At 37.1% G+C, this 12053-nt stretch overlaps 1 protein-coding gene across 3 annotated transcripts in view; it reads right to left on the bottom strand.

Annotated features, from left to right (window-relative positions):
- Positions 1–12053, bottom strand: part of ZFYVE28 (zinc finger FYVE-type containing 28) — a 136134-nt gene that overhangs the window by 27030 nt on the left and 97051 nt on the right. For 2 of the 3 annotated variants that reach the window (XM_044681323.1, XM_044681324.1), the window contains one exon: positions 306–460. In XM_044681323.1, coding sequence (XP_044537258.1) covers positions 306–460 — 155 coding nt within the window. The other variant, XM_044681325.1, reaches the window with a different exon arrangement.

The following is a 12053-nucleotide window of genomic DNA, read 5'->3' as shown; positions in this document are numbered from 1 at the left end:
GAGGCCAGATTTGAACCTAGGACCTCTTGTCTCTAGGCCTGGCTCTCAATCCACTGAGCTACCCAGCTGCCACACCTTGGGTTTTCTTTTTAATGTACACAAAACACTTTCAGAGTGCTGCGCAGATGATTTTTGTACAGAAGTGTCTGCCAACTCGGATGCTACTAAAGCTTATAAACTGTGGGAAGTGCTAAATTTTCTCTATAAAATTTCGCTATGAAATTTTTCTGAGTGTTAATAAAATCTGAGTAATATTTATCCTGAGTTTATCCGAAGATATTTTTTTTTAAATGCAGAGATCATACCTGATATGCAGACGAAGAGTCGGTGGATTAGGTCACTGCTGCTGTGAAATCTGGATCTGATTTTTTCCCTTGTTGCCCTTTTTGCTGCCTGTAAGGCAAGCTGGATCTGCTCCTGGTCAGAGCCGTCTGACGAAATGGAGCTTGACCTGATGCTGCTGTCCAAAAAGCACATACAGGGAGGGATGCATGGTTAACACACATTAGCTTCTCTTTTTAGGTAACAACTGCTTGCTGGATGATTTCTGCTTAATGTCAGTCACTGCCAAGTGGTACAAATAAGTGTTAGTCTACGTCCTCTAATATTTTCATACAATGATAGTGTAATCCTTTCATGGATCTGTGATCTCATCAGCATTCTCTGTTCCCTGGTAGAGACTGCACTCCATCAATTCCATTCCATCTTGAGTAATTCCTGCCAATGGCTTTTGGTCATTCTTCCTTAGAGGATTCACCCAATGAGAGATGTATGTTTTCCTCTGAGTTTTTTTTTAAGTATTAAATTTTATTTCCTGCCTCCCGACATTCCCATTTACATATAAAAACAGTTTCCAACATTTTTCAAAGAATATGGAGGGGGCAGCTAGGAGGTTCAGTGGATTGAGAACTAGGCCTAGAGCTGGGAGGTCCTGGGTTCAAATATGGCCTCAGACACTTCCCAGATGTGTGACCCTGGGCAAGTCACTTCACTCCCATTGCCTAGCCCTTAACACTCTTCTGCTTTAGAACCACCACACTGTATTGATTCTGAGATGGAAAGTAAGGGTTTTTTTAAAAAAAGGGAAAAAAAGAACATTGAGATCTGACTTCTCTCCCTTCCTCTCTTCCCCCATAACCACTCAACCCTCCTTGAGATCTCAAAGAGGAGTCTCGTATAGATTTTACATGGGCAATCATGTAAAACATTTTTCCATGTTAATCTTTTTGTGGAAGGAAACTCAAATAGAAAAAACAATAAGAAAGTGAAAAAAGTTTGCTTTGGTCTGGATTCAGACTCAGTTCTTTTTCTCTGGAAGTAGATGGCATTTTTTATCATGAGTCCTTTGGGATAGTTTTGGATCATTATATTGCTAAGAATAGCTGTTATTCCAGTTATTCATTGTAAAGTATTCCTGTCATTGTACAATGTTCTCCAGGTTCTGCTTATTTTACTCTGCTTCAGTTCGTGTAAGTCTTTCCAGATTTTTCTGAGCTCTTCCTAACTGTTATTTCTTAGAGCACAATAGTATTCCATTATAATCATATACTATAATTTACTCAGCCATTTCCCAATTGATGAGTAAATCTTTGTTCCCCTAAAAAGAACTGCTTTAAATGTTTTTGTACATATAGATCCTCCCCCCCCTTTTTTATCTCTTTGGGATACAAAGCTAATAATGGTATTGCCGGGTAGGTCAAGGGGTATGCACTGTTTTATAGCGCTTTGGGCACAGGTCCAGGTTGCTCTTCTGAATGACTGAATCAGTTTACATTTTCCCTGCAATATAGATAGCTGTGTCCCAGCTTTCCTATATCGCCTCCAAGTTTTGTCAATTTCCTTTTCTGTTATAATGGCCTCTCTGATAAGTGTGGGGTAGTAGTACCTCAGAGTTGTTTTAATGTGCATTTCTTTAAGTAAAAGTGATTTAGAGAATTTTCCCCAAGACTACAGAAAGCTTTTTGATTACTTTGTTCAGGAACTGCCTATTCATATCCTTTGACCTTTTATCAACAGGAGAATGACTTGTATTTTTATATATTTAACTCATTTATATATTTGAGAAATGAAGCATTTATTAGTGATTTGTGCAAATTTTTTACACCATTATGAATCCTGTGTATTATTTTCCACCCTATTTATCCCTATTTAGTTCCTGACCTGTACCTCCCCCAATCTGCTCTCTTTTCAGTCAATCCCAAACCTCATCTCTTATCCCTTCCCCTCCTATTTTTCTGTGGGGTAAGATAGCTTTCTATACCAAATTGATTGTGTATGTTCTACCCTCATTGAACCGATGCTGATGAGAGCAAAGTTCACATTTTCCCATCCACCAAGATGGGGGAGCCATCTTGCCCTCCAGTGTGAATACCCTTTCATACCTCTTATGTACAATAATTTACCCCATTCTATTTTCCCTCCCCCCTCCTCCCAATGCATTCCTTTTCTGAATGTCTTAATTTAATTTAAAATTTTTATATCATTCCATCATATTCAACCCACACTTTGCCCTCTGTTTATGTATACTCCAACTGTCCTGATAATGACAAAGTTCTCTGGCATTGTAAGAATTATCTCCCCTTGTAGGGATATACACAGTTTAATCTTATTGAATGTCTTGATTTTTCTTTCCTGTTTACCTTTTTGCGATTCTCTTGAATCTTGTATTTGAGGGTCAAATTTTCTATTCAGCTCTGGGCTTTTCATCAGGAATGTTTGAAAGTCCTCTATTTCATTGAATGCACATTTTCCCCCCTGAAGGATTATGCTCAGTTTTGCTAGGCAAGTGATTCTTAGTTGAAGTACTAGCTCCTTTGCTCTCTGAAATACCATATTCCAGGCCCACTCATCCTTTAATGTAAAAGCTGCTAAATCTTGTGTTATCCTGACTGTGACTTCAATGGTACTCCAACAATTCTTAAATTATCTCTCCTGAATTTATTTTTCAGGCCAGTTGTTTTTCCCCAAATATTACACATTTTCTTCTATTTTTTTACTCTTTTGACTTTGTTTGACAGTTTCTTAACAATTTATGGAGTCGTTAGCTTCCACTTGTCCAATTCTAATTTTTAAGACATGATTTTCTTGAGTGAGCTTTTGTACCTCCTTTTCCATTTGGCCAATTCTACTTTGTAAAGAGTTCTTTTTCTCAATGAATTTTTGTTCCTCTTTTACCAACTGGCCTATTTTGTTTATGGTATTAATTTCTTCAGTATTTTTCAGTCTTTCAAGAAGTTTTTTCTCTTTGGTGCATTTTGATATCTCTTTTCCCATTTGGCTATTCTGCTTTTTAAGAAGTTCTCTTCTTTGGATTTTTGTGCCTCTTTTACCAATTGACCTATTCTGTTTTTCAAGGTAGTAATTTCATCAGTATTTTTTGTGCCTCCTTAACCAAGCTGTTGATTCTTTTTTCATGATTTTTCTACATCACTTTCATTTATTTTCCCAATTTTTCTTCTACCTCTCTTATTTGATTTTAAAAATCATTTTCAGTTCCTCAAATAATTCTTTTTGGGCTTGAGAGCAATTTGTATTTTTCTTGGAGACATTGGATGCAGTAGTATTGTCTTCTGAGTTTGAGTCTACCCTGTCACCAAAATAACTTTCTCTGTTGAGGTTTTTGTTGTTGTTGTTGTTGTTGTTGCTGTTGCTTGCTCATTTTCCTGCCTTTTTTCCCTTTTATTTTAAAAAACTGTTAAAATTGGACTCTGTAACTGTGCTAAAGGGAACACTGTTCCAAGCTTCAGAGTCTTTGTATAGTTGCCTTTAGAGCTGGCACTGGGGATCTATTTGTTTTCAGTTCTTCCAAGGTGGTATGAGATAAGGAGAGGTGTGTTTAATACTCTCCCAGTCTGTGTTATGTTCTGTAAGTAACCCCAGGTACTCTTTTACTCCTTGGAACTATGACCAAGGTCCCCTGCTCCCCTGCAGCTGTAGGTGCTGGTATATGCTGTGTTCTTTCTCACTCTGTGCCTGTGCCCCAAAACTGTAACTTGGTTCTGGAATGATGAATGCAACAAAAGTCTTACACCCAGAACCAGCAAAGAACCTTTATAATCAATTTATGAGCAGTTGTCTGCCCCCGCCCCCCCATCCAATACCATCTGTGGCTGAGAGTCCCAGAAGAGTTCTGGCTGCTGCTTTAGTTGCGTCGCTGTGGGGTCTACCCTGGTATGCTTCATTTCACTTCCACTCTAGTGTACTAGATCCCTTTTGCTGGCCTTCTAAGTTGTTTTGGGCTGAAAAATTATGTTATCTTATCTTTTTGTGGGCTATCCTATTCCAGCATTCATTTTGAGGCATTAAATCATTGTTTTATAGAGGGTAATTTGGTAGAAATCAGATGGGTCCCTGAATCTTCTCCACCATCTTGTCTCTACCCTTTGAGTCTTTTCTGGCTGCCAGTGCACCATTCAGTCTGTCCATTTGTTCTCCTTCACTTCTATTACTAAATCAGCCCATATGGTTTCTTTTCCCATTGTAGCTATCCTTAAAATCTTTATTTCATTGTTATGTCTTTTAAAAGGGATAGAGGACATGAAATAAGTGATTAAAAAAAAGATTTACAATGGGAAGATCACTTTATTGCCAATGGTTTTCTAAGATATTTGTATTAAATATGGTTTCTTTCATAGGGGCTTTTGTTTTATCTATTCATGGTGAAAGTAATACCTGGTACAACATTTGAAATAATTAACATTCTCAAAGCAATTCATCAATATTTGTCAGCATATATCTCTGAAACGGTTTAAATATTCCAGTTCTTCAAGTGAGAAAAGTAAAGGAAGAAGACAAGTATTTGTCCAAAGTCTTATTATTACAGTGTCAGTAAGCTGCAGCTAGGGTAGAACTCTCAAGTTGTGACAGTACATTGTCACTTCAAATCAAATGATAATTGTAGATTGACAGTGTCACAGATTATTGATGTAAAAATGACTACGGTGCTAACTAACTACCCTGTAAGATCATATAAGGTGAACAAGAAGTTTGGGAGAGAGGATTTTTGACTGGTGTTTCATCTTATTTAACTAAGTTAGCCAGAAATATTAATGAATGCTGATTATTAAATAGAATGTTTTAAAGTTTCCTCCTCTCTAAAATAGGGCAGCACAGTGGCTAAAGTGCTAAGTTGGATTTCAGAAGATTCATCTTCCTGTGTTCAAATCTGGCTTCCAACAGTACTAGCTGTGTAACCTTGGGCAAGTCACTTAACCCTATTTGCCTCAGTTTCCTCATCTACAAAATGAGCTGGAGAAGGAAATGGCAAACTACTCCAGTATCTTTACCAATAAAACCCCAAATGAAATCAGCGTTGAGCATGACTGAAATGAGTGATCAACAGCTTCTATAAAACGATGGGTTTAGACTATATGACTTCTGTATTAATATGATCCCAAGTCCGATCTTCCTCTCTTTTAGCTTCAATTCAGTACTTACGTCTGCAGAGACTGAAGAGGTAGAGAAAGTTATCTGTACCCTAAAGTGGTAACACAAATGGTATTAGGCCAATCAAAGGGCTTCGATATGCAACTGCAGCTACTGAAACATTAAAATGAATATCATAAATCTGATTAAAGAAACATTAATAGTGATCTGTTTTGTATAGAACACTTTGTTAGACATAAGGAGAACTTCAAAGTTTAAGTAAGACATGGGTGGGTAGCTATCCTCCTGAAGCTTCCAGTGATATTTCAATCTTGTGGATTATACAAATAGATCCTTTGTTTCTTTTCCTTTCCCTACTATATATTGGTCTTTTACAGTGTTGGGAAAGAAGAGAGAAGAAAAGAAAGTTGAGTTAGTAGAGTTTGCTAGATTTCTGCAAAACACAGGATCACATATTTTTAGAGCTGGAAGGAACCTTAGAGATTATTTAGTTCAACTCTTATCATTTTCCAGAAAAAGAAGGTAAGATCCAGAGAGATAATGATTTCTCCAAAATTACATAGGTAGGAAGTGGGATAGCCAGGATTTGAGTCCACATGCTCTGATTCACAATCCAGTGTTCTTTCTACTGTCTCAGTTTTTACACTACAGAAAACTGCCTCAAATCAACCTAAAATCTTTGCTAGAGAAATATGAAATCAATGTCTAAAATCAGGTACTGGTGTTATTTGCCAAGTTCAGTTACTTATGCTATGTAGCACTAGATTCCATTTCAATATGCTAGGTCACAGAATAAGGCTTCTGAAGCTGAGACTTTTGGGAGATTGTGTCTTCCTATATAAAATATTGGTGGCATCCTATGTATTTCATTCATGTAAGATCCTTCCATGAAGCCCTACTTTAATGTCTCATCAAGACATGGAGGTTACAGTAGGTTCCTAGTGAACTTACAAAGCTCTGTCAGGTTCTACCTTGCTAAGAAGACTTGATATATAGCCCAGGAAACAGACTATGGTTACTCCACAAAATCAGAATCACAGGGACCTCAGTCTATGAGTATTTAATAACAATAAAAAGAATTAGAATATCCCTACTTACTAAGGCAGTTGATTCCATTTTTGAAAGTTTATTATATCATGTGCAAACTTTATAGCAATGCTAAACATTTATTTCTGAGGATATTCCATTACAGACATCTTTCCATGTTCATATCAGGCTATTAATGACTACTTTTGAGGGTGGTCATTCAACCAGTTCCAAATCCAGCTAATTGTACTATTATCTAGTCCATATCTCTCCATCTTGTCCACAAGAATATTATGATAGTCATAGACAAGAAGCACTTATTAAGCACTTAGTATGCTCCAGATACTATGCTAAGCATTGGGGATACAAAGGATGACAGCCATGCTCTCATGGAATTTACAATCTAACGGGGAGATAACATGCAAATAAACTATGTACCAATAATATGTATCTCCTTCTATATTTGATGATAATTATAATTATTATTACTTTTGGTTTGGACTCTTGATTTCTTTAGTGTAGGCATTTCCCTCTGATCTGGAAACTTCTTCTACTATTGTAGATGGGCAATTTGTCCGTATTTATTTTCACAAAAAGTTTCCTGAAGTACTGAAAAGTTATATGACTACCCTATAGTCACACCATCACTATGTCAGAGGCAGGATGTAACCTCTCCTCTTTCTAAAACTCTTAAGACCAGTTTTCTATTTTTGACACCAGACTGCCTTGCCATCTGTCTAAAAATGCTTTCAAAAAGGAATGAACTTAGTCTGATTTGATCTGTTCTTGATGAAGTCATTATGGCTCTTTGTGATCACCACTTCCTTTTTTCTTCTTCAGTTAACAAGCATTTATTTTCTCTCATTCTCAACTCCATATCAAAAAAAAAAGAAAGAAAAACAAAGGCCTTGTAACAAATCTGCATAGTTAAAGAAAGCAAATATTCATAATAGCTAGGTCCAAAAATGAATGTTTCATTCTGCCTCTTGTATGCATCACCTTTCAGAAACTGGGTAGCTTGTGTCATCACTGGTCTTCTGGAATCATGGTTGATCATTGAGCCAATCAGAGTTAAGTCTTTAACTGAAATTTGTGTCCAAAATATTAAAATATTATTACTGTAAATATTGTTTTCTGGGTTCTTCTGAAATCACTGCATCAACTCACCCAAATCTCTCAAAGTTGCACTGAATTCATCTTTTCTGTAATTTTTTATGGCACAATAGTAATCTGTCATATTTATTTACCATAATTTTTTGACCATTCCCCCTTAGTATCTACTTCTTTACTACTACAGAAAGAGTTACTATAAATATTTTTATTAAGAGAGGTCCTTTTCCTCTTTCTTTAACCAATTTGGGATTAAAGACGCAAGGAAATCAAAGTAGTCATATTGGCTCAAAGGATATGCACAGCTTAGTGATTTTGGGGGCATAATTTCAAATTGCTTCCTGGGAGAGCTAGAACAATTCACAGTTCACCAACAATATATTAATGTACCTGTTTTCCTCCAGCCCCATGAACATTTGCTATTCTCTGTCTGTCATCTTTGTCAATCTGATGGTTGTGAGATAGAACTAACTGTTGCTCTGATTTGTATTTCTCTTTTTGTTAGTAATTTGGAGCCTGGCTATTTATAACTTAAATTCTTCCTATGAAAACTTTCTGTTTATAACATCTGACCATTTGTTAACTGGAGAATAGTTTGTAGTCTTACAAATTCGAATCAATTACTTATATACCTTGGAAATACCTGCATCAGAAAATAAGTTACAAATATTTCTCCCCTTGTTAACTGTTTACATTCTAATTTTAGCTGCATTGCTTTTGTTTGTGCAAAAATAAAAACAAACTTTTTTTCAGTTGTATATAATCAAAACTGTCCATTCTGTGATTCTCTCTATCTTGTATATGGCAATGAACTATTTCTCCATCCACTGATCCAAAAGGAAATTTCTACCTTGCTCCTCTAATTTATGATGTGACTTTTTATATCTAAGTCACATATCCAATAGTAGCTTATCTTTGTATATGATGTGAAATACTGTCTTAAACCTAATTTTTGCCAAACTGCTTTGCAGTTTTCCCAAAAGCTTTTGCCAAATAGTCCTTTCCTAAGTAGCTGGGTCTTTGTGTCTATTAAACACTAGGTGACCAGGTTTGTTTACTTCTCTATGTTGTGGTTCTAATCAGTTCCACTAATTAGCTTCTCTTCATTAACTAGCACCAAATTGTTTTGATGATTATTGCTTTTTAGTATAGTTGGATTTGGTACTGCTAGGCATCTTTCCTTCCCACTTTTTAAAATTATTACTCTTGAAAATCCTGACCTTTTATTTCTCCAGGTGAATTTTGTTATCTTTTTCAATCAATCAAACAAGGATTTATTAAGCACTTACTATGTTCTAAGATTTGAGGATACAAAGAAAGATAATAATAATAATAATAATAGTTAAAATAACAATTAGCATTTAAATAATATTTTAAGGTATGCAAAGAACTTTACATGTTATACCTCATTTAGGCCTCATAAATACCCTGAGGGAATTCTATTATGATGCCCATTTTACAGATTAGAAAACTGGAACTGAGAGAGGGAAGTGATTTGTCCAGAGTCATACAGGTGGGTAATAAGTGTTGGAGATAGGATTTGAACTCTATATTGCCTAATTCTAAATCTGGCATTCTATCCACTGCACCACCTATCTGCCAAAATTATTCTTACCCCAAAGAAGTTCATGTTCTAATTCAGGAGACAACATAGAAACAATTATGTACATATAAGAGATATACAAAGAAAATTTGGAGGCAATTTCAGAGAGAAGGTAGTAATATTATAAGGGGGACGAGTAAAGGCTTCTTGCAGAAAATGGGCTTTTTAGTTGAAACTTGGAAGAAGCCAGGGAAGTCAAGAGACAAATATGAGGAAAGAGAGTACATCATGTTTTGAGGATAACCATTGGAAAGGGAAAGTCAGGAGAGGAAGTATATGTTTGAGAAACAAAAGTAAACTCAAGCCCCTGGGATCATGGAGTTTGTGATCCCGAAAGCCTGTCAGCTCCCTCCAAAATAGAAATTATGTGCAAAAAGTAAAAGAACTTCCATTTCTCCATGGCCCATGACACCCAAAATTCAAGAGAAAAATCAAAGAAACCATGACCTGATGTTCACTGACCCCTGAGCTCACTCAGCACCCTCTTGCCACCTCCCCCATTGCTTATGAGGAGGGGCTGGAAGACCAGAACCAAACACTTGACAGATGAGATTTTAATAAAATCCAAACCTCTTCCCCACTTTCCAGTGCTGTGGAGACTCTAGCTCCAACTGCAGAAGTCGGCTGCATTAAAACCAGTGCCAAGACAACCAGTATAGCTCTTCACAGCCAGTCAGCATTTCAGTAACAACCTCAAAGCACCAAATGCAGAACTCCAAACTGCTGGCCTGAAGGCAGACAACCCGATAGCACTAGTGCTGCAAAATTCTGAACTCCCTGTGCCTTGGCAGACAACCCCACAGCAACATCACAGTGCCTCTCTGAATTGCTGAGGCCAACCTAGAGAATTGAGGAACAGAGATCATGGGACAAGGCACTGTGTGTGTAGGTAGGGGGTGGGGTGGGGGGCTGTGGAGCTCTCCACTAATCCTAGAAGAATCCAGCTGAGGCATCTAGCTGAAGCCAGTTCTGTTCACCCAAAAGTCACTTAGAGCAAGGACCTAAGCTAATGAACTATGAATTGCCTAATGTGAGAGGAGGCTGAGATGCTTTGAAATCGAGACATCCCAAGGAAACCACCATCAGAGATAGTCAGAAAGTAAACAATAGTAAAAAATAAAGGGGAAAAAGACTAAAATTAACAAAAATCTCAAAAGAAGAAAATCCAAAGACCATGGACATGAATAGATAAGTCAACAAGGAAAACATTAACAACAGAAGGAAAGAGGACTTCCAAATCTAGTAAATAAATTTCTGCAAAACAATAGAAAATGATACAACATTTTATGAGACAGAGGACCCTGGAGAATGTGAGAAGAACACAGAACCACAATGTGCTATTCCTGAGCGGTTCAAAGAAGAAATGAAAATTACAAATTCAGGAGATATAGCCTGTGCTGCAAAAATAATGGTCAGAATAAAAAAAAAACTGGACTCTTGGATGGCAAGTCTCACATAAGAAACAAAAGAGGGAAAAACAGATTGGGAATAAAAACATATAGAAGGGAAAACAATCTAGAAGAAAAGCAAAAACAACAGCTTTAAAAGAAAATATGCTCACTGCAAGCAAAACCTTTTGATCTCATAGACAGAATGTGTAGAGACAACCTAAGGATTATAGGTCTCCCATAAGAAAATGACTAGATGAAAAATGTGAACATGAGGATGCAATAAATAATATGATTATTGTCCAGAACTTCTGAATAAAAAATTAAATACCTATTGAAAAAATTCAGTCACCTCCAGAAAAAAACCCCAAGGTTGCAAACCCCAAGACACCTAGTAATTAAATTAAACAATTCAATTCAGAAACAAGTTCTGAAAATAATTAGGAGAAAAGAGTTTTAAATAAAAAGGACAGGAAATTCAAAAAACAATACTATTCTATACCCACCAGAAAACATAGAAGAGATGGAAAAATATATTCCAAAAAGCAATGAAGTTCAGGCTGCTGTCCAGGGTGATCTAACCTGTAAATTTGAGCTTAACCATAAATGAAAGAAGATGGACTTTCGATATTAAAGAGATATTTGTAACATTTTTAAGACTGAATAGATCATTTACTTGCTTCTCTCACATCCCAGGCAATAGAAATGCAGGAGGAGTGATGCAGCAGCCAAGGACAGCAGAAAAACCAACAAAAGCCTTCTTTCTAAATGTACATAAGGAGACAGAGTAGAAGGTAGAAGTCTGAGGGAGGTCAAAGTGAAAAGGCAGGCCTAGGCATTATGGACCCAAACTTGGTAGATCTTGCCTCCAGATGACCCAGGGATTTTTGTGGGACTACAATTCATGAGAGGGTACATGAAAGAGGAAAGGGTAGCAAGAGGTTAGTGAGGATATGTTTGTGATTGCCTGGGTCAAATGAGAGCTAACAATGAGGAGAAAGTGAACCCTGTGGTCTCAGGAAAAGAAGAGCCTTTAGGGGTGTGGGTGAGGAGGAGAGGAGGACTAAAAAGGGAGAGGAAGGAAGGAAGCCTTGCTTTGGTGGTAGGAGGGGGTTCCACTGATGAATGCTCCTGTGGACAAAGAGAGATGTTCTGTGAAGAAGGGACATAGGGACTTTGTGTTGGGTATGATCAGGGAATTTGGTATACTGAAAAGTCCATTCATTCTACACGAGGGGGAAGGTTTTGGAACTCCTGAGAGCAACTGGCACCTGTGGGAATTGGAGGGCATGAACCTAGGGAGGAGATTTTGAGACATGAGTGGGGAAAAAGTAACTAGGAGAGGAGATAGATCAGTGATGAATTGTATAATCGGGGATGTGCTGGCCTATAGGCCATATATTCTTTGAGAACCATATATTCTTTGATAACAGCAAGAATTGGCACTGTTCTGTGAGTCAGGCATGATGAAAAGGGAGAATATGCAGAATAAGCCCTATAAGGTAGTGGAATAGAGTACTTGGAGAGGAAAGCTTAGAATG

This window comes from Gracilinanus agilis, chromosome 6 (assembly GCF_016433145.1).
Source record: "Gracilinanus agilis isolate LMUSP501 chromosome 6, AgileGrace, whole genome shotgun sequence".
Taxonomy (NCBI): Eukaryota; Metazoa; Chordata; class Mammalia; order Didelphimorphia; family Didelphidae; genus Gracilinanus; species Gracilinanus agilis.
This window is presented reverse-complemented; position numbering and strand designations above follow the sequence as displayed.